The sequence below is a fragment of the Mesoplodon mirus genome (genome assembly GCF_964341445.2).
Source record: "Mesoplodon mirus genome assembly, chromosome: 3".
Taxonomy (NCBI): domain Eukaryota; kingdom Metazoa; phylum Chordata; class Mammalia; order Artiodactyla; family Ziphiidae; genus Mesoplodon; species Mesoplodon mirus.
Window position 1 is genome coordinate 118,318,243 of NC_138978.1, and position 22,119 is coordinate 118,340,361.

At 53.0% G+C, this 22,119-nt stretch overlaps 1 protein-coding gene across 4 annotated transcripts; it reads left to right on the top strand.

Moving 5' to 3' along the window:
• The first annotated feature begins 1,076 nt into the window (after nt 1-1,076).
• NPR1 (natriuretic peptide receptor 1) lies at nt 1,077-15,674 on the top strand. 4 transcript variants are annotated; one of them, XM_082614162.1, is made up of 22 exons: nt 1,082-2,376; nt 3,078-3,277; nt 3,713-3,826; nt 4,250-4,385; nt 4,692-4,783; nt 5,490-5,625; nt 6,197-6,281; nt 7,134-7,254; nt 7,895-7,969; nt 8,112-8,189; nt 8,598-8,702; nt 8,962-9,033; nt 9,148-9,304; nt 9,592-9,747; nt 9,988-10,156; nt 10,875-11,021; nt 11,110-11,233; nt 11,387-11,455; nt 11,759-11,933; nt 12,184-12,282; nt 14,769-14,860; nt 15,013-15,674. In XM_082614162.1, the coding sequence occupies exons 1-22, from the start codon at nt 1,665-1,667 to the stop codon at nt 15,073-15,075; spliced, it is 3,177 nt and encodes a 1,058-aa protein (XP_082470288.1). In that variant the 5' UTR covers nt 1,082-1,664; the 3' UTR covers nt 15,076-15,674. The 4 variants fall into 4 exon arrangements, with proteins under 4 accessions (XP_082470289.1, XP_082470286.1, XP_082470287.1 ...); XM_082614160.1 differs by having other exon boundaries at nt 1,079-2,376; nt 11,387-11,933; XM_082614161.1 differs by lacking the exon at nt 3,713-3,826 and having other exon boundaries at nt 1,079-2,376; nt 11,387-11,933.
• Nucleotides 15,675-22,119: the final 6,445 nt, after the last annotated feature.

The window sequence follows — 22,119 nt, forward strand, 5'->3', positions numbered from 1 at the left end:
CTCTGGAGATTTTCCTGGCCCTAATGCAAGCAAAATAACCCTTATCTGGGCCTCTTAGCAATTTACCTATCTCTCTGTTGTAGTATTTAGCTATATTACATTACGGCTATTTGTCCCAAATAGAGCTCCTCAAATGTATGGACCATATATGTATGATATATATGAGATACATATACATATATATACACACTCACACACATATATTTATAGTCTTAATCTTTATACCTTCAGCCGGTGCTTAACACGTACTAGGTCCTCTGGAAATCTGCAGTACGGAAGAAGTTTCCTGATCTTTGGTCTTGCCTAGGTACAGGCTTGCAGAGGTTGGCAGCGCAATACGGTCAACGACTTCTGCCGGCCATTAGAGGGCAGACTGATTCCATAGCTCTCCGGCCCCCAGCCCAGCCGTCAAGGGCCCCAAAATACTCCCCCCAATTTACCCCTCCGCTTGTCATTTCCAACACTGTCTCCCACCGCCCCGACAAATCCCATTTTAATAATCCTCCTCTAGACAAACACACACTCACACGCCGGCAGTGACCCTGAGATCACACCTGTTCGCTCCTCCAGCCACCCGCAAGCTCTCCCTCCCCGTTCCTACAGCCATTGAGGAACTAAAGAGTTAACTCCGCCCTTCTACCTGGTCCTTTTTCTCCGCTAATCCGCTCAATCTGGAAACCGGAGGTGGGGGGTGGTGACATCCTAGATGGACTGGTTACGGGGACCCTGGATTCACCTACTTTAACGCCTTTTCCAGAAACCGTCACCCTCCCGCACCACCCCGACACACATCCAAACACTCACACTTTTTCCTGCCAAGATCCCAAACCAGCACCTCTTTCTCTCTTCCCCAGACGGAACCAGGTAGGAGGGGAGGGAAAGGTGGGGCGCAAGAGGCCCCCTGTTGCTCCCACACACTTCTCTATTCAGTTCTTCCCGACCCCGCAACAGAGCCCCTTCTACCGATGCCGCTTCTCGGAGGAGGAAGAAGTTTGGCCGCCGAGAAGCGTGAAGAGGGTCTAAAAGAAAGTGCGCGGGCTGAGAGACTCGGAAGAGCCCGCGACTTCGGGGCGGGGAGGAAGGAGTTAAAGATCCAGGATTGGTTCTAAGGTCAGGGAGTCTGGGAGGGGAAGCGGCCGGGAGGGAGGGTTCGGAGCTTGGCTTGGGTCCTCCCCAGTCCCCACCGGACTTGGGCCGGCCGGACGCCCCTTCTGGAACACTCCCTGGGCCAGGCGCTCACGCACACATACAAACACTCACACTCCCCTTTCCCTCCCTGGCGCCCTCTCCCATCCTTCTCTACGGAGCGCTCGCTCGCGCTCTCGTTTTCTCTCTCCTAACACACACACACACACACACACACACACACACACACACACACACACACACACTCTGGCTCACGCTCGCGTCCTCTCGGCCCCCGCGCTCTCCTCGCACCCACCTGCTCTGCAGCGCCCTGGGCGCACCCCTCGGTCGCGCGCCCCTGGCGCTCCTGGCGCAGACTGTCACAGCTAGAGGGGGCAGTGCCCCGGGGTAAGCGCCCCCGCCCCGCTCGTCCTCCCTCCCACAGGGGCGCTCCTGGTGCCCAGGACGGGCCGCTGAGCCGGAGGGGACGCCAGAGGCCATGGTGGGAACGCTGGTCCGCCTCAGTGCCCGCTGAGGCCATGCCGCGCCCCGGCTGCCCCTCCGGCGCCCGCCTGCGCCTGCTTCTGCTCCTGCCGCCGCTGCTGCTGCTCCCGGGCAGCTACGCGGGCAACCTGACGGTGGCCGTGGTGCTGCCTCTGGCCAACACCTCGTACCCGTGGTCGTGGGCGCGCGTGGGACCGGCGGTGGAGCTGGCCCTGGCCCGGGTGAAGGCGCGGCCGGACCTGCTGCCGGGCTGGACAGTCCGCACGGTGCTGGGCAGCAGCGAGAGCGCGCTGGGCGTCTGCTCCGACACCGCCGCGCCCCTGGCCGCCGTGGACCTCAAGTGGGAGCACAACCCCGCGGTGTTCCTGGGCCCCGGCTGCGTGTACGCCGCCGCCCCCGTGGGCCGCTTCACTGCGCACTGGCGGGTGCCGCTGCTGACCGCCGGCGCCCCGGCGGTGGGGTTCGGGGCCAAGGACGAGTACGCGCTGACCACCCGCGCCGGGCCCAGCCATGCCAAGCTGGGCGACTTCGTGGCGGCTCTGCACCGACGGCTGGGCTGGGAGCGCCAGGCGCTAGTGCTCTACGCCTACCAGCCCCGCGACGACCAGCCCTGCTTCTTCGTGGTGGAGGGGCTGTACATGCAGGTCCGCGACCGCCTCAACATCACGGTGGACCACCTGGAGTTCGCCGAGGGCGACCGCGACCACTACACCATGCTGCTGCGCACCGTGCGACGCAAAGGCCGAGGTGAAACACGGGCACACCCATCCGGCCGCTTTGCCTCCGGGCCTTCCCCGGGACATCCTCTCTCTTCTCCGGGCCAGACTTCTCCTCCCCGCGGCTCCTCATTCCTGTCTCAGCCTCCTCCGCCCTTTCCACCTCTGCGTTTCTATTTCCCTCTCTTTCTCCATGCCCACCCCCACTTCCAGTTCCTAGGCTCTCCTCTCTTCTCACCTCCGCACTCCCCCACCTCCTTCCCACCGGTTCCTCCGGAGTTAACGGGAGGGAGAAAATGCCTCCGGCCACCATGACACTTAGTAGGGCGCCAGCTTAGTTCCTATCCCTCATCTCTCCCCCATTTTCCTTCTCTTCCCAACAGGCTTCTCCCCTCCTCCAGCTTCTCCTCCCCGTGCTTCTACATGCCCTCTCCTCTTCCAGTCCCCTCTCCAGCTGGCCCTTCTCTGCTCTCCCCCTCTCCTGACCTCACCTTGCCCACCTTTGGCTCCACTATTCCCTCTCTCCCTATCTGGGCTCCTTCCTCCTCCCCCTCCCACCGCCTCCTCCCTCCCTTCACCTTCCTCAGCCCACAGCCCAGACTGAGCCAGGAGTTCCACTTAACTACCTCAGGGTCTCTGAATTTCCTCCCCTGGGTGCCCCGGCTTCAGTTCCCCCTCCACTCCCTGACACTTAGGCTTTTCTCTCTCTCTCTGACCCCCCTTCCTCCCCAGTTGTCTACATCTGCAGCTCCCCAGATACCTTCAGAACCCTGATGTTTCTGGCCCTGGAAGCTGGCCTGAGTGGGGAGGACTATGTTTTCTTCCACCTGGACCTCTTTGGGCAAAGCCTGCAAGGAGCACATGGCCTTGCTCCCCACAGGCCCTGGGAGAGAGGGGATGGGCAGGATGTCAGTGCCCACCAGGCCTTTCAGGTGAGTGTTCAGATTGGAAGCCCAGGCTGTGGGGCTCTGGGCTGGTGGCACACTGTTTCTGGGTCCTGGGTCCCTCAGTGTCTGAAAGGATTCCAGAAAAGAGGTTCTGGATGCTCATAGAGAGTTAGGTGACAAAGGGCAGGGGGCTGGGGCAAGGGGTATATAGAGGGCCAGGGGACTTCAGAACCTGGAGGCTAAAAAGATGAGAGAATGCCCTTGAGGTGGGATAGTGTTCACATCTCACAGACCATCTGGACTTGGAAAAGCCATCCCAGTTCATCCCCTGCTTTGAAGCAGGCAGCACCTCGTGCAGGACATAGGGTCCAATTTGACCTTGAGCAAGTAAAGATACAGCTCTGGGAGGTGGGCACCCAGGGTACTGGCAGGACTGGAGTCAGCACCCAGCTCTCCCCTCTCCACTGACCCCTTCCTCAGGCTGCCAAAATCATTACATATAAAGAGCCGGATAATCCTGAGTACTTGGAATTCCTACAGAAGCTAAAACACTTGGCCCATGAGCAGTTCAACTTCACCATGGAGGATGGCCTGGTAGGAGGGGTTCCTGGGACCCTGCAGCGTGGACCTCCAGCCCCCAGTTCACAGCCCTCTGCCAGTCGCCGCCCTGCTCTCTCAGCCATCCCCGTATTCCCAGGTCTCCCCTTCTTTCCCTTCCCACTGTTCCCGTATCTCTCCTGATGATGGAGGGGGGCATTGACAAGTTGTTCAATCTCTGAAACTCAAATCCTTATCAGTGAAATGAGGATGCTACGTCCTGCCCTATCTGCCTAGCAGGATTCAGAAGCAGTGATATATGTGGAGGCGTCTTACAAGTAGTAAAATCTCTCTGTGCTGTGAGCGTGTTTTCTCCCAACCTCTTCTGAGCTCCCAGTGCCTCCCATTCCCCACCCCACAGCGCCCCACTCTGTGCCCTTCATACATCCCACCCCAGCCCAGATCTGCCTGCCCCTGCAGGTGAACACCATCCCAGCGTCCTTCCACGACGGGCTCCTGCTCTATGTCCAGGCAGTGTCGGAGACTCTAGCACATGGGGGAACTGTCACCGATGGGGAGGGCATCACTCAGCGGATGTGGAACCGAAGCTTCCAAGGTCAGGCACTGGAGGTGGCAGGAATGGGCTACCTTGGGGTGCCCCAGGCACAAAGCAGTGAGAAGCCCCTAGCCCTGCAGTGCAGGTACTCACTTGCCCACACCAGTCTCTTCTACCCCAACCATTCCTGCTGCTGAAATGTCTGTCTGTTTTACCATATATATATATATATATATATATATATATATATATACATATTTGGAAGGCAAGACAGAGAAGATCAAAAGATCAACAGACAGAGATGAGGTGTAGGACCCATGACATTCCACCCTGTCAAAACACAGCCATCTCCCTCCATACCCCCAGGTGTGACAGGATACCTGAAAATGGACAGCAATGGAGATCGGGAGACCGACTTCTCCCTCTGGGATATGGATCCTGACACTGGCACCTTCAGGGTAAGTTTGTGCCCCCAGAAGACAGTGCCAACTGGGAATGACATTTCACCCTCCCACCACCCTGGATAAGGGAGAGCCCTGGATAAAAGAGATCCAGCCAATCTGGAGGAGCAACCAGAATGATAGGGACTCACAGGTGTTATCCTTGGGGAACCCCATGTCTGAGGAGGGAGCACAGTGCTGCCCTCAGGAAACTCCATGTCTCCAAAGGCAGGCAGGATCCCCTCCCAGCAGAGACAGCCTGACTCAGGGCCAAGATGAATGCACATCGTATTGCTCTATAAGTGCAACAGGGGCAGAAAGGGATTGAGACCACAGGCACCAAGGAGCAGATCATCCAGGGAAGGCTTCCTGGACGAGGGGTACCTGGATTAGGCCTGGGAATGTGGACTGAGAACACTGCATTTTCCTATTTCCTGTGTGCTTCAATCCAAGATTATAAACTCCCTGAGTGTAGGGCTGTGATTCTATACAGAGTTTTCTTTATAAAACCCTTAAGTCATTTTCAAGCTTGTCCACTCTGATAACATGGGGCATGGGTATGAGGCTCTCTGTATCCAGCCACGGCAGGGACTCGTTGAATAGTTGACAGTGCAGACACAGTCCCTGGCAGCAGAGATGGGGCAGGTTGGGGGCAGGATTTCTCCCTTGGACGGGAGGCCTCACCAAGGGCCCTTGCCCACCGACCGTTCCTGCCCTCCTATAGGTTGTTCTGAACTTCAACGGAACCTCCCAAGAGCTGGTGACCGTGTCAGGGCGCAAATTGAACTGGCCTCTGGGGTATCCACCTCCTGATGTCCCCAAATGTGGTTTTGACAATGAGGACCCAGCCTGCAACCAAGGTGACTGCCCCTTGCCTTCCAAGCCTCCATTATGGAGATGCTGCATCCTTCCTGCTCGGGGAGTCAAATACGTGCTCCTCTCCCACACTGAGGGGCTCCTGGAGAGACTCCTCTTGCCTTTTTCTTCCCTTCATCCATCATCCCAGTTCACTGATTGAATATTTTTTTAAACTTTTATTTTATTTCATTATTATATTACTTTTATTTATTTATTTATTGGCTGTGTTGGGTCTTCGTTGCTGTGCACGGGTTTTGTCTAGTTGTGGCGAGCGGGGGCTACTCTTTGTTGCGGCGCATTGGCAGGCGGATTCTTAACCACTGCGCCACCAGGGAAGTCCCTGATTGAATATTAAAAGTTTCTTCAGGGACTTCCCTGGTGGTCCAGTGGTTCGGACTCCATGCTTCCACTTCCGGGGGCCTGGGTTCGATCCCTGATCAGGGAACTAAGATCCCACATGCCTGTGCGGTGCAGCCAAAAAAATCTAAAAATAAAAAAAATAAAGGTTCTTCCTCCTGCTGTCCAATGTCTAACCCAAATCTCTCTTGCTGCAACTTGGACTCTCCCCTACAGACCACTTTTCCACCCTGGAGGTGCTGGCTTTGGTGGGCAGCCTCTCCCTGCTCAGCATTCTGATCGTCTCCTTCTTCATATACAGGTAAGCCTTGGAATGAGGATGGCGATTGAGGCTGGGAGACCTAAATAACCAATAGCAGAGGAGGTGGCAGGGACCCAGAGGGAAGAGGGAGGGGTAAAGGGACAGCACAGCAAGGCCCAGGGAGATGGGGGAGAAAAGAGACTAAAAAGCCTCAGGACACCTGGAAGAGAGAAGGAGGAGGGGACAGAGGTGGAGTGGCCAGGGAGGATCCGGGAGATCCAAGAAGGAGCAGATCTGTTGGGGGCATCATAGGGTGTGGATTCCGGCCTGAGGCTCCTTTATCCTCCCTTCCTGCTTGTACAGACCAGATGGGAAGCAGTGGTCCAACACCTGTGGGGTTGGGCCTATATTAGTTGAGCAGGGATGAAGGATCTGCTGTGTACCAAGTGCTGAACCCAGAGTGGAGGAGAGAGAGAAGGAAGCCCCACTCCTGCCTTCCAGTGGGAGGCTGACAGGAAAATGCAGGAAAAGTTAAAGACAGAGGGAAGCAAGGAGGGAGAGAAGGAAATCAATGCTGGTCAAGCATATACTGTGTGCCAGGCACTTCCACACACAGTTTTTCTTTTCATTCTTATAACAATGCTTTGAAATAAATGTCGAGGTCCCCAATTTCCAAATGAGGACATTTAGACATGAACCTGAGACTCAGAGAAGTGGAGTGACTACCCCAAGGTCCCCAGTGAGGCAGAGTTTCACCCAAGCCTCCTGACTTTCAGCCAAGAGGATGTTAATTGCCCCACCCATCTCTTAGCAACTGCAGTGGTCCCAGGACTCTGAGGAGAGGCTGCTGAGCACCCCCAACCCTGGGTCAGGGGCTCAGACATGGACTTAGGTGCACATTTCATGCCTCAGAAAGATGCAGCTGGAGAAGGAACTGGCCTCAGAGCTGTGGCGGGTGCGTTGGGAGGACCTGCAACCCAGTAGCCTAGAGAGGCACCTCCGGAGTGCAGGCAGCCGGCTGACCCTGAGCGGGGTAAGAACTCCGGTACTGGGGGAAGGGGACAGAGTTGGAAATGGGCATGTAGGTGCCTGATGGGTAGGGTAGAGAGCAGGCTTCTAGTCCCAGCCCTGCCTTCACTTGCCGTATGACCTTGGGCAAGTCACATTCCCTCTCTGAGACTACCGCAGGTAATGATTACATCTACAGAGCTCCCTCACAGGGCTCTTTCAAAAGTTAGAGATAGCATATGTGAAAATACATTTTATTTTTATTTTTTTATTTGTTTGTTTTTTTGTATAATCATCTGAAACTTTCTGCATATGTTTTTTTTAATTGGGTTATAGTTGTTTTACAACGTTGTGTTAGTTTATACTGTACAGCGAAGTAGTAGAGTTCCCTGTGCTATTCAGCATGTTCTTATTAGTTATCTATTTTATACATATTAGTGTATATATGTCAATCCCAATCTCCCAGTTCATCTCACCCCCCACACCCCACACCCCTGAAAATACATTTTAAAAAAGTAAATAAATGAGGAAAGGATTTTATGATGTGGAATGAGAGGCAGGGCGACACAAAGATAAGGCAGGGCAGTGAAGACCAGAGCTCAAGCAACCAGGATGGAGAGCCGGGTCCGTGGGCTGACCACCCCTCCTGCACTCCGTCCCTTCAGAGAGGCTCCAATTACGGCTCCCTGCTGACCACAGAGGGCCAGTTCCAAATCTTTGCCAAGACAGCATATTATAAGGTGGGTCTGGGGAAAGACCACTGGTCCTCAGGACTGGGGCAGGGCTTTCCTATGATGGAGGACTGGAGACGGTCTTAGCACAGGGGTGGGCTGTCGGGGCTGGGCCATCCCCTTACAGTGACAATCTCCATTCCTCACTCAGGGCAACCTCGTGGCTGTGAAACGTGTGAACCGTAAACGCATTGAGCTGACGCGGGAAGTCCTGTTTGAGCTGAAGCATGTAATGTGGGGAGGGAGGCAATGGCCTGGGGAAGAATCTAGGGACACAGGGGAGGTTGGCCAACAGAATGGGTATGGAGGGACTGCAGGGTATCCTAGGAAGGGATGAGCACTGTAGCCCTGGGATGGGCCCCTGCGTATTGTGGGTAGGAGTAGGGGAATCATAGATGGGAGAAGTGCTGGAGATTTTGTAGGGGCTCCATTGGATGGGCTTAGGAAGCAGAGGGAGTAGGGAGCAGGTTCTGGGGAAGGGTTCTTTAGAACAGGAGTGGGAATCACTGAGGAAGGTCCTAGAATGTCTGCAGAGAATGCATAGGGACTTAAGGAGAGTGAGGGGTCCTCAAGGGTGGGGGAAACTTGGCAAGGAGTGAGGTCTCCGTCAGGCTCTGATGCTGGCTCTCACCTGCAGATGCGGGATGTGCAGAACGAACACCTGACCAGGTTTGTGGGGGCCTGCACTGACCCCCCCAACATCTGTATCCTCACAGAGTACTGTCCCCGTGGGAGCTTGCAGGTGAGGCGACAAGGGAGTGTCAGAACAACTAGGTCTAGCCGCGGGTCTGCCCCTGACTCAACATAAGGCCCTGGGCAAGCCTCTCCTTCTTTCTGACCTTTATTTTCCCCATCTATAAAATGGGAGTGGGGGGAGGGTGGTGGCACTAGAGTAGATCCAAAGCTTTGTCCCGTTCTGCCAGCTTATGTCAGTGGAACCCCTGCACTCCTCCTCCTGGGGGCATGTGCAGGGTTTAGGGCTGACTCTCACTGCCCAGCAGGACATCCTGGAGAACGAGAGCATCACCCTGGACTGGATGTTCCGGTACTCGCTCACCCATGACATCGTCAAGGTAGGCCCAAAAGGGCCCACTGGGTGTGGGGGGAGGGGCCAGGCAGTCTTCTCCCCTGGCTGTGGTTGGGGGTCTCACTCATGCCCAAGACCCCTGCCTCCCCAAATTTCCCAGGGTATGCTGTTCCTGCACAATGGGGCCATTTGTTCCCATGGGAACCTCAAGTCATCCAACTGTGTGGTAGACGGGCGCTTCGTGCTCAAGATCACTGACTACGGGCTGGAGAGCTTCAGGGACCCGGAGCCCGAGCAAGGACACACCCTCTATGCCAGTGAGCCCCGACCTGACTCTGACCCCTAACACCACCCCCAGCACAGCCCAGTGGGGAGGCTGATGCCTGGCCTGTGAGGGGCTCGGGCCCACCTTTCCTGACTCCCTGCTCAATTCATCATCAGTAGAAAGCGGAGGCAGACAAAATGGTCTCAAGGCCCCTTCTAGCCCTAGCACCCCCTGTGATGTCTCCAGATCAGTCCCAGTCACATCCTCTGGGACCTTGTTTCCCCTCATCCCTTAGCTTTGGGGCCCTTCACCCTGTGACTCCTGACCTCTGACCTGCAGAAAAGTTGTGGACAGCCCCTGAGCTCCTGCGAATGGCGTCGCCCCCTGCCCGGGGCTCCCAGGCTGGTGACGTGTACAGCTTTGGGATCATCCTTCAGGAGATTGCCCTGAGGAGTGGTGTCTTCCATGTGGAAGGTTTGGACCTCAGTCCCAAAGGTGAGAGGACCATGCTTTCCCCTAATGCTGCCACACTCAACTAACCCCAGCTCGAGAGAGAGGGAACCCTGGAAATGCCACCTCCCTTTGCTCCACTGCTACCAGTGACCCTGAGCATGACTAGCCCAGTTCCCTGCAGGGCTCCCCTGCCCCGTGCCCTGGTCCTGGACCTCCCCACCCCGTTTCTCAACAGGCCCCAGGCTGAACCTTCCCCTCGGCCTCTCTTCCCCCACCACACAGAGATCATCGAGCGTGTGACTCGGGGCGAGCAGCCCCCCTTCCGGCCCTCCCTAGCCCTGCAGAGTCACCTGGAGGAACTGGGCCAGCTGATGCAGCGCTGCTGGGCCGAGGACCCGCAGGAGCGGCCACCCTTCCAACAGATCCGCCTGATGCTGCGCAAATTTAACAGGTCGCTGGCATTAGTCCTGGATCCTCCCAGCCTCCTCTACCCCCCAGAGCGACCGCGTGCCTCACACTTAAGTCTTATCCCTGTGGTGGCAGAGCCCTCGCACAGCCCCCGCATACACAGCCTGCTCCAGCCCGCCACAGCCTCGCAGCCCCCTCTGTGAATACTGTAGGACCCAGCTGGTCCCACAGTCCCCTGCCTCTCATACCCCGCTCCTCCAGCGGCCCCTACTCCATCAGCCTTCAGTGGCCACAGAGTAAATGGCCTCCCACCTCCTCCCTACACCTCTCTGCCCTCCGTGGGAGCTCCCACCCGGCCCTTTGATCCCCTTTCCCAGTGTGCCCCTGGGGGCCGGTTCCTCCAGGCACACCCCTCTGCCAGCCTGTGTGCCCTCACTCCGTTCTCAACTGGCCCCTGTCCCTTTCTGCCTCTTCTACCTTCTTCTAAGCCACTTGTGTTCAACAGAGATGTTCAAAATAGCCAATACGTCTGAAGCTTGATACTTGACCCTGGGGTCTCAGGGATGAATTGGACTTTCCTCCGACCCTTTCCCCCTGCCACCCCCATCCTGCTGTGCCTCCCAACCCTGACTCTCGTCAGGGACCCCACTGCAGTGGGCTGACATTAAGCCTGGGTAGGGTGAGAGCCTGGGGGAGGCGCTTCAGGGTAGGGTGTGCCGCTCCTCTCTCACCACCACCCCTTCCGCCACCCCTGTCCCCAGAGAGAACAGCAGCAACATCCTGGATAACCTGCTGTCGCGCATGGAACAGTACGCCAACAACCTGGAAGAGCTGGTGGAGGAGCGGACCCAGGCCTACCTGGAGGAGAAGCGCAAGGCGGAGGCCCTGCTCTACCAGATTCTGCCTCAGTGAGTGCCCGTGCTTGGTGCTCCCACCACCCCACCTGTCCCAGCCCCACCTCACCTTCTGATCCTGCACCTGTCCCTGACCCCTCAGCTCAGTGGCTGAGCAGCTGAAGCGTGGGGAGACGGTCCAGGCCGAAGCCTTTGACAGCGTCACCATCTACTTCAGCGACATTGTGGGTTTCACAGCCCTGTCGGCGGAGAGCACGCCCATGCAGGTGAGTTAGGCACAGCCCCAGGTGTCAGAGCAGCCAGGCGTGCTTGGCTTGGCACCTCCGTCCCACAGGCCTGCCTTCTGGTTCCGCTTTTCCCACCCGAGCCCAGATGGGGCCCCTTACTCCCCACCCATTTTGGCTTCTCTTGTCTTCCAGGTGGTGACCCTGCTCAACGACCTGTACACGTGCTTTGATGCCGTCATAGACAACTTTGATGTCTACAAGGTGAGAAAAGATGGGAGGGGACAGACAGACGGATGTGGAAGGCAGAAGGACATAGTCTTAAGCAAGAAGACCAAGAGACATGGACAAAGACAGTGTCACAGGGACGTGTCACAGGGAGACCCAGGAACAGGCAGAAAAACCACGCGGGGTATGGGGGATGAGCGAACACAGTGGCTGGTAGATGAGGGGTGGGGACAGGAAGGCGGTGCCCACAGTGTGGGGGCGGTGCCCACAGTGTGGGGGCCGCACCGGGAGGAGAAAGTTCCAGTCCTCAGGTCCGGCACCCTCTCGCGGCCCTCACAGGTGGAGACCATTGGTGACGCCTACATGGTGGTGTCCGGGCTCCCAGTGCGGAACGGGAGGCTGCACGCCCGCGAGGTGGCCCGCATGGCCCTGGCTCTGCTGGACGCGGTGCGCTCCTTCCGCATCCGCCACCGGCCCCAGGAGCAGCTGCGCTTGCGCATCGGCATCCACACAGGTGAGGCCGCTGGAGGGGCGGGGAGGGGGCTCCCACAGGCTGGAGCTGCAGATGAGAGACGAGCCGGCCGTGTCGCCACCGCTCCTCATGCGCGCTTACACGCACACCTCTGGGCTCCCACCGACCGCAGGTCCCACCTGCTGCCTCTCCTGGAGCGCCCTAGCCCCGTCCTATGGCCACCCTCCGTTCCTTCCACCTACTTCCCTAAACTGATGGGCTTCCCTCACTGATGGGCTTCCACTCCCTCCAGGACCCGTGTGTGCAGGTGTGGTAGGGCTGAAGATGCCCCGTTACTGTCTTTTTGGTGACACAGTCAATACGGCCTCAAGAATGGAGTCTAACGGGGAAGGTATGCTGGGTCCCCGAGGCGGGACAGGGAGGGCAGGGTGGCTGTGGCTGAGGAAGTCTCTCCTGGCAGCGGGTGCCTATCCAATCCATGTTCTCTCCTCCCAGGCTCCCTTTTCATAAGGGTTCAACCTGGCCGCATCACCTTGAATCTAATCAGACTCAGGTCCCAGCTGCGCCCTCTTGGCAAATGATTGAAAAGTCTTTCCAGGCCAATGTCCAGCAGTTCCCAGCTGGGAACTACCTTTAGGGCCCTCTTGGGTGTGGTAAAAAGGGCTCCAGAGCAGCCCACTTGGGTGTGAATCTCAGCTCTACAACCGACTCAGCTGTGTCAGTTTGCTACACCTCCCTGAGCCTCTGTTTTCCTCACCTGGAAAATAAGAATTAAATATCTACCTCAGAAGAGTTACGTGAGAAAGTCATATAACACGACTAGCAGATAATTGTCAGTCAACTTTTCTGAGCCTTAGCTGTTTATCCTTTTTTTTTTTTTTTTTTTTGCTGTACGCGGGCCTCTCACTGTTGTGGCCTCTCCCGTTGTGGAGCACAGGCTCCGGACGCGCAGGCTCAGTGGCCATGGCTCACGGGCCCAGCCGCTCCGCGGCATGTGGGATCTTCCCGGACCGGGGCACGAACTCATGTCCCCTGCATCGGCAGGCAGACTCTCAACCACTGCGCCACCAGGGAAGCCCTGTTTATCCTTTTTTTAAAAAAATTAATTAATTTATTGATTTATGGCTGCCTTGGGTCTTCGTTGCTGCGCGCGGGCTTTGTCTAGTTGTGGCAAGTGGAGGCTAGTCTTAGTTGCGGTGCGCCGGCTTCTCATTCTGGTGGCTTCTCTTGTTGCAGAGCAGGGACTCTAGGTGTGCGGGCTTCAGTAGTTGTGGCACTCGGGCTTCAGTAGTTGTGGTTCGCGGCCTCTGGAGCACAGGCTCAGTAGTTGTGGCTCACAGGCTTCGTTGCTCCGCAGCATGTGGGATCTTCCCAGACCAGGGCTCGAACCCGTGTCCCCTAGCATTGGCGGGCAGATTCTTAACCACTGCGCCACCAGGGAAGTCCCTGTTTATCTTTAAAATGATGCCTGTCTTAGTGTTCTAAAAAACATAGCCCAACCCCTGGAACACAGTAGGTACCTAATAAATGCTTGCTCCCACCTCTTCCCTTGGGCTTGCTTCCTGTTGACCTTCTGCCTCCTGCTGTAGTCAACACAATTCAATTCAGTAAATATTTATTGAGCAACTACTGAGTACCAGGCCTTGGAATACTAAGACAACCCAGACCAAAGTTTGCTAGGGAGTCCACGCGGACCCCAGCTAAGCCTCGTGGTGGGCAAAGGGCTACTTGGGAGCCCAGGGGGGGTCTGGTTCAGCAGATATTCCCTGGGCACTGTGTTGAGGTCATCGAGGTGGGAGAAAACTTCTCACTGAGGTTCAGTCCTCAAGGAGCACATTCTCAGAAATCGTTTAACAGCAGAAAAGGGCCTCTGCGATGCAGACCCCAGGAGTGGTAGGGGCGAGTTCAGAGGGAGGTCAAAGAAGGGCTGTGGGGGGGGGTTCCCTGGTGGTGCAGTGGTTGAGAGTCCGCCTGCCGATGCAGGGGACACGGGTTCGTGCCCCGGTCCAGGAAGATCCCACATGCCGCGGAGCGGCTGGGCCCGTGAGCCATGGTCGCTGAGCCTGTGCGTCCGGAGCCTGTCCTCCACAACGGGAGAGGCCACAACAGTGAGAGGCCCGTATACCGCAAAAAAAAAAAAAAAAAGAAGAAGGGCTGTGGGGAACGGCAGTCAGGAGTCAGGAGTCTGGGCAGACCTCAGCAGATTTGGGCAGGTCTCCTCCCTGAGGCCTGGGCTCCCTCAGCCCTGAAATGAGGGTGTTGAGTTAAGAAACGATGATAGCAAACACTCGTATAGTGCCTCCTAAGTGCCAGACTCTTTCAAAATATGTAATCAATAATGTTAAATTTAATCCTCACTAGAAGGCTTTGAGATGCGTCCTGTTGCTATCAGCATTTTGTAGAGTAGGAAACTGAGGCACAGATAGTTTATACTAGTTACCCAAGCTAGTGTCCAAGCTAGGATTCATACTAGGCAGAGCAGGCTCCAATGTCTGAGCTCCTGACCACTACACTCTACTGTCTGTCTAGAGCCTGGTGATGCTCTGGAGTGCAGTCCAGTAGAACTTTCTGCAGTAATGGAAATGTTCTATAAGCTGTGCTGTCCAATATGGTAGCCTCTGAGGCATTGCATTTTTCACTATATTTCAATTACAGTTTAAATAACCACATGTGACTATTGGCTTTCATGGTGGACAACACAGTTCTAGAGTTCTTAAGAGAGAGGCCCGTGTAGTCAGACACTACATGGAGGGAGTGGGACTTTGAATTAGGAGGCTTTCTGGGCCAAAGGAAGGAGGAAGAGCATCTTTCTAGCCCCACAGTCCCTGATCTCCTGCTCCCATCTCTTGCCTCTCTCATCTCCCTTCTCCTACCCAGCCCTGAAGATCCACTTGTCTTCTGAGACCAAGACTGTCCTGGAGGAGTTTGGTGGTTTCGAGCTGGAGCTTCGAGGGGATGTAGAAATGAAGGTAGAAAAGGAAGTCCCTACCCTTACCACCCCTTAGGGTCCCCGAAGGGCTTACCCTCCCCCAGGCCCCTTCTTAAGCAGCCAACCCCACTCCCAACATTTGGGAAAGTGGATGAGTCACTCCCCACCCCAAACTCCTCTTTTTCCCTCCAGGGCAAAGGCAAAGTTCGGACCTACTGGCTACTGGGGGAGCGGGCAAGTAGCACCCGAGGCTGACCTGGCTCCCCTCCTGGCCTTCCACACCTCCCTTCCCTGTGCCAGAGGGGATAGAGAGGTGCCAGGCCTCAGCCTCGCCTGCAGTATCCCCACCATTGCCAAAAAGTAGTTTGAACAGCTCAGATGTGCAGACCCCAGTGGAGACACCAGGCATTACCTCTGAAAGTGGACTGGTATTGGGGAGAACTTGGAGCTCACAGGACTGGACCAAAACTCACAGCCATGCCCAGGGACACACACACACACACACACACACACGTAGGCACACGCACCCACTCTCCACCCTGACTCAGGCCAGGCCAGGCTGGGATATGGATTCCTGGATCCTCCTGCCCCTCCCTGTGCCCTCTTCCCTCAACCTTGCTACACTGTGACTTTTATGGGGAGGAGGAAAAGGAAAAGGGATTATAGGTGAATCAAGGGGCTGGGGGGAGTCCACATCTGGGCCTAGCCCAGATGGGCCACAAACACCCACCCTGTCCCCCACCACCCAACCTAGGATGCAATGCACAGGGGAGAAAGGGAAGGACAGAGGGCTGTGGGCTTGTGTGCCTTGCTTCTCCTGTGAGTGGAGACCATTAAAATCTTTATTCCAGTGACAGTGTCTTTTCTTGCGGGAGAGCGGGTTGCCACAAAACACAGCCATATTCTCCATCCTGTGCTTCAAATAAGGTGTTTCTCAAGTCGGAATGCAGTATCTGAAAAAGGCTGCAGTTCCCCTTCCGTTTTGAGGAGCCGGTGTAACAGCCTGCGAATCACCCCAGCAGTGCTGATGCTGTTGGTCTCAGGACCCATTTACTCCCTTAAAAGCTACTGAGGGCCCCAAAGAGCTTTTGTTTACGTGGGTCATATCTATCAGTATATTCTGTATTAGAAATTAAAACAAGCCTTTGTTAACTCATTTAAAATAACTATAATAAACCCATCACATGTTCAGTTTTTACAGCTTTATCAAAGACAGTCTTAAGAGAAACTGGCTTTTTTTGAAGACCACAGTGACTAGTTTGGTGCTATTGCCTTGATTTATGCTAAGACACCAGCAGTTTTAACCCCGCTGTTTTCTCACCATCAGTGCAAATATCAACACAGTCAATAAGGCAAATAATATAATTAGTAGGAGTGTGAAAATCTCGTGTGTGTGTGTGTGTGTAAGCACCGAGTCCTAACCACTGGACTGCCAGGGAATTCCCATGAACATCATTTTGACCTCATCCATCCCCTGAAAGGATCGTGGGGACCCACAGAATCTGTGGACTACACTTTGAGAACTGCTCTGTTACCCAATGCCCTGCATACAGTAGGAATATAAGGAGTGTGGACTGAGTGGAGAGTCCTGGCATCTGCCCCAGGAGGCCTGGGAGCCAAGAAGGAGGGGTGAGGTGGGAACATATGGATCCCTTTTTACCTCAGTTGAAATGTGGGAATTGTCCACCCCCATACCAGTGTAGACAAATGTGAGCAATAGTTTACAACATGACTCTCAGCTGGGCTAAGGGCCCTCCTTTCCCTGCTCTAGCCACGCACCCCACCCCCTTCCTGAGCAGGCAGGCAGGAATGCGAATGCGGGGGAGAGGTGGCTGCAGCTTCACCTCCCCCATGGGGAAAGAAAGTGCCAGACATTTCTTCAGTACCATCCATCAAGTGCAGACAGGCCCCTCCTCCGACCTCCCCAAGCCTCTTACTGGAGTCCACGCCCAGCGCCCAGCGGGACTGGAGGTCGGTGTGGGCTATGGAGAGCTTCGACGTCTGCCTTCAGGACAGTGCACCCTGATACACAAATGGTGGTCTGGAGGTGAAGAAAGGATAAGTTGTTCTCCCTTTGTCTAATGACCCTTCTTGATGTCCTGTGCTCCCTACCCACCCTTTTTGGCCTCAGTCAGATTTGATGTATTGGGAGAAGGAGCTAACACAGTCAAGTCCTCACCCTCCTCAGCTGGGGATGAATAGCTCTGGGAAGGCCTAACAGAAGGGTGGTTGCCTTGGTAACCACAGCACATCCACCTTCCTGGTGGGCCCTGGTGGCCATGTTGACTCCCAAGCCCCCATTCCTCCTCGCAGGTAGTGGCAGTCCCAGAAGGGAGTAGAAATACTAGAGAACTGTGGGACCTAAGAAGTCAGATCAGGGACTTCCCTGGTGGCGCGGTGATTAAGAATCCGCCTGCCAATGCAGGGGACAGGGATTCCAGCCCTGGTCCAGGAAGATCCCACATGCTGTGGAGCAACCAAGCCCGTGCGCCACAACTACTGAGCCTGTGCCCTAGAGCCCACAAGCCACAACTGCTGAGCCCACGTGCCACAATTACTGAAGCCTGCGTACCTAAAGTCCGTGCTCCACAACAAGAGAAGCCACCGCAATGAGAAGCCCGCGCACCTCAACAAAGAGTAGCCCCCCGCTCGTCGCAAGTAGAGAAAGCCCGCGCATGGCAACGAAGACCCAATGCAGCCAAAAATAAATTAAAAAATAATAATAATAAAAAAAAGATCAGGCTGGAGGCTGGGATATCTAGAGAGACTGTGGTTTGGGGAGGGGAGACTGTAAGAGATGAGGTGGGGAAGGTGGGGAAGGTGGGGAAGGAGGGGCGGGTAGCTGATTGACTGAGGAGCCCCAGTAAGACAATTGTAGGAAATTGCCGGTCAGATCCTTCCGGGGCAGCCTGGCTCCACTGCGGGCACTTGGAGGGGAGGGGGCTGGGGGAGTGGGCGTGAGGAGAGGCCCAAGGAGTCGATGACTTCAGCAGCTCAAGAACTTTCACTGGAACTGAGGAGATTTCCTTCCGGAGGAAGGCCCCCGAAGCCAGGAAGGACTGGGAAAGCCATTACTGAGGGGAGGTGCGGGGGGCTGGGGTGAGGGGCGGCGTTCTGAGGGTAGCAGTAGCGCCCCTCCTGCTAGCCAGGGAGACGGATTTGCGCCAGAACCTCCGCCCACGTGGGAGGGGCTGTCTAGCCTCGCTGAGTGTCCCAGGCTGTCCTGCTGCATAGGTCTGGGAGGGTGGGGGACAACAGGGTTTCCCTGGAGTATGATAAGAGTAATAACAACAGTAATCATTGGCATTCGATTGTGCCTTGCAGTTGACAAAGGCTTTCACATACATTATCTCATCAGCCCACATGACACCGTTGGAAGGGAAGGGCAGGGAGTGCAGCTGAGGTAGGAGGGCCCAGCTGTGGTCCAGCTGTGGGTAGGAGGGCCCACTGTAGAGAGTGTGCAGAGGGAACCTGCCCTGTGCAAGGCTGGAACCCAGAAAAAAAAAAAAAAGCTGATAGAAGAAGACAAATATCCTCCCCCTACCCCCTCTTTTCTCTATATCAAAGAGCTTGGGTAATTTATTTATCATAACAGTACATTTAGTGATAATTTTCTTTTAATGATTTATACCTTTCAGGACAGATCCATGGAATCTAATTAGCAGTGGAGTCCAGTTTGGCAGCCTGAAAGTCATTTTTTCATTAAATTGCAAGAGCTGTAAAAATACAAAAATAAGTAAATTAACCATTAAAAAAAAACCCTAATGCTGTCCAGGGAGATTTAATCTCATTGAGCTGGAAGGCAAGAAAAATTCCAGGTGAGGTGTTTACCATCAAGATGCTGATGAATTTGGATACTAGTGAGGAGGATGAGGCCATAGGAAGAGAGGAGGTGCGGGGGCAGGAACCCTGGTAGTGCTAACCCCAGGTTTAGTGAGTGGGACCAGATAGGGAAAAAACCCACCCACCCAGTTCCCTATCACACATGTTGTACCAGTGAGTGGGTAGGTGGGCTGATTGCCCTTTAAGAACCTTTCCATAGCAAAGATTCCATAACCAAATACATCTGTTAATCACTGTGGTACCCCTTCTGTACTTGATGCAGCCATCCCACTGTTACTCTCTGCCTTTGGCTTTCAAATGTGGACTGCATATGGCATACCTTGGCTGCTGATAATGTCGTATGATCAGGTTGGCTTATGTTGTCTCAGCCCACCAAACTCCCAGCAGGCCAGAACCAGGCCAAAATACCACATAGATCTCAGTATTCAGAACTGGAGTAATTTCAAACGTCTATCAAGTGAGAGGCAGTGTGATGCTGGGTAAGAGACTAACTCTGGATTCAAACCCAGCTCTGCCACCTATAATCCATGTGGCTTTGGGCAAATTTCTCAACTTCTCTAAGCCTCAGTCTTCTGCTCTAACATGGGAATGGTCATAATAAGACCTACCCCACAGGGTTGCCTGGAGGATTATAAGAGGTTTTTCCCATTACATCCTTAGAACACTGAAGGGCAGGTAGTAAGAACTAGTTGTTTACTAGTGTTATTAAGAGTCTACATTATGCAAACCATAATGCTAGATGTAAGGAGTTCCTGATGTCCAGGGAACAGTTGGAAGCAAAATGCAGCACATGATTAGACCCCTCAATGAGAGGTAAGCTCTAAAAATCTTAGAAGAAAAACTAGGGGTTATGCACTCCAACCGCTTATCCAGGGCTGAAATCCTTTTAAAAACATCTGTGTAACTTCCATGTTCTATTGGAAAAGTTTCAGGGACTTGGAACTAAGACCATTCTATTTTTGAACAGCTGTAATTAGAATGTTCTTTCTGATATAAGAAGATGGAGATATTTCTATCATCAGAATTGCTTTTGAGGAAATCATCTTTGTTTATGGACAAGGAAGCATGCTCATGCTCCTTCAGCTGCCACCTAAGGAAGGCACATCTTGTTGGATGAAGGGTCCTTTTTTTTTTTTTTTTTTTTAATTTATCCTTGGCTGCATTGGGTCTTCGTTGCTGTGTGCGGGCTTTCTCTAGTTATGGCGAGCAGGGGCTGTTCAGCAGTTGTGGCGCAGGGGCTCAGCTGCTCCTCAGCATGTGGGATCTTCCCGGGTTAGGGCTCGAACCCTTGTCCCCCTGCATTGGCAGGCAGATTCCTTACCACTGCGCCACCAGGGAAGTTCCAAGTCCTTTGTTTTGCTGAGCCTGGAGCTGAGTTTTCATATAAATTGTGAAGCTCAGGACGAGCTTGTCTGATATATCCACTTGTGTGACAGTTGAAAGAAGAAGCAAGGGTAGAGGTATTCCAGTAGCTGAACTGAGACTTTGCAGACCACCTATAGCTAATAGAGGCTTTAAAAAAGACCCACCACAGCCAAAAAACAAATACATTTATTACAAATAAATAAATAAAATATGACACAAATGAACATATTTATGAAACAGAAACAGACTCACAGACATAGAAAACAAACTTATGGTTACCAAAGGGAAAAGGGAGTGGGGGAGGGATAAATTAGGAGTTTGGGATTAGCAGATACAAACCACTATATATAAAATAGATAAACAAAAAGGTTCTACTGTATAGCACAGGGAGCTATATTCAATATCTTGTAATAAAGCATAATGGAAAAAAGATATAGTTATTTTTCTAGGTTTGGGTATGTTTGGATGTTTGTCAGCTTTTCAAAATTTTAAATTTGTAATTTGTTGTAATTTCTTCACATTCTAATTAAATATTTCATACCTAATTTTGTATTCTATTTTTTAATTTATTTATTTTATTGATTTATTTTTTTGGCTGCATTGGGTCTTTGTTGCTGCATGCGGGCTTTCTCTAGTTGCGGTGAGTCGGGGCTACTCTTCGTTGCGGTGCACAGGCTTCTCATTGCAGTGGCTTCTCTTGTTGTGGAGCATGGGCTCTAGGTGCACGGGCTTCAGTAGTTGCAGCACGCAGGCTCAGTAGTTGTGGCTCGAGGGCTCTAGAGCACAGGCTCAGTAGTTCTGGTGCATGGGCTTAGTTGCTTCGCGGCATGTGGGATCTTCCCTGGCCAGGGCTCAAACCTGTGTCCCCTGAATTGGCAGGCAGATTCTTAACCACTGCTCCACCAGGGAAGTACATGTGTCATATTTTAGATCCACATATAAGTAATATCGTATGGTATTTGTCTTTTTCTGACTTTCTTCACTTAATATGATAATCTCTAGGTCCATCATGTTGCTACAAATGGCATTACTTCATTCTTTTTCATGGCTGAGTAGTACTCCTTTGCACATACACCCCACATCTTCTTTATCCATTCATCTGTCAATGGACATTTAGGTTGCTGCCGTGTCTTGGCTACTGTAAATAGTGCTGTTATGAACATTGGGGTGCATGTATCTTTTTGAATTATAGTTTCCTCTGGATATATGCCCAGAAGTTGGATTGCTGGATCATATGGCAACCCTGTTTTTAGTTTTTTAAGGAACCTCCATACTGTTTTTCATAGTGGCTGCCCCTATTTACATTCCTACCCACTGTGAAGGAGGGTTCCCTTTTCTCCACACCCTCTCTAGCATTTGTTATTTGTAGACTGTTTAATGATGGCCATTCTGACCAGTATGAGGTGGTACCTCACTGTAGTTTTGATTTGCATTTCTCTAATAATTAGTGATGTTGAGCATCTTTTCATGTGCCTATTGGCTATCTGTATGTCTTCTTTGGAGAAATGTCTATTTAGGTCTTCTGCCCATTTTTTGATTGGGTTGTTTGTTTTTCTTGGAAAAATAACAATATCTTTATTAACTGCCTGACACGTCTATAATATTATTTCCTTCTTGTTGCATATCCTTTGATTGCCTTCTCATATGACAGTGATTTTTGTGATATCATTTTCTATGGAGGGAATAGAAAGATAATTCAGTCTTTCCTCTCGCAAAGTTAAGTGAAAGTTTTTTTTTATTATCAATAAGTGGGATACATAAAGCATGTAACTTCATATACAAACTTGCTGTTTATAATACTGCTGCAGGTTTATGCCCTACATCAGAAGTTCTGATGATAAATTATATTTTGCACAATTTTCATCAAAAAGTGAAAAAATATGTTTATAATTATATACTAGATAACTGAGTATATTCCTGATGGGAGAGAACTTCTGTTTTGACTAGGTATCAAGGAAAGTTGAATTCTCCCTTTACAATTTTACACATCTGATGACTAGAAGGATTTTCCATAGACTAGTTTCTGGCTCTCTGTGTATTTCAAATCTTGTTTCTTCTCTACTAACCACGTGCTTCCAGAGCTCAGCATAA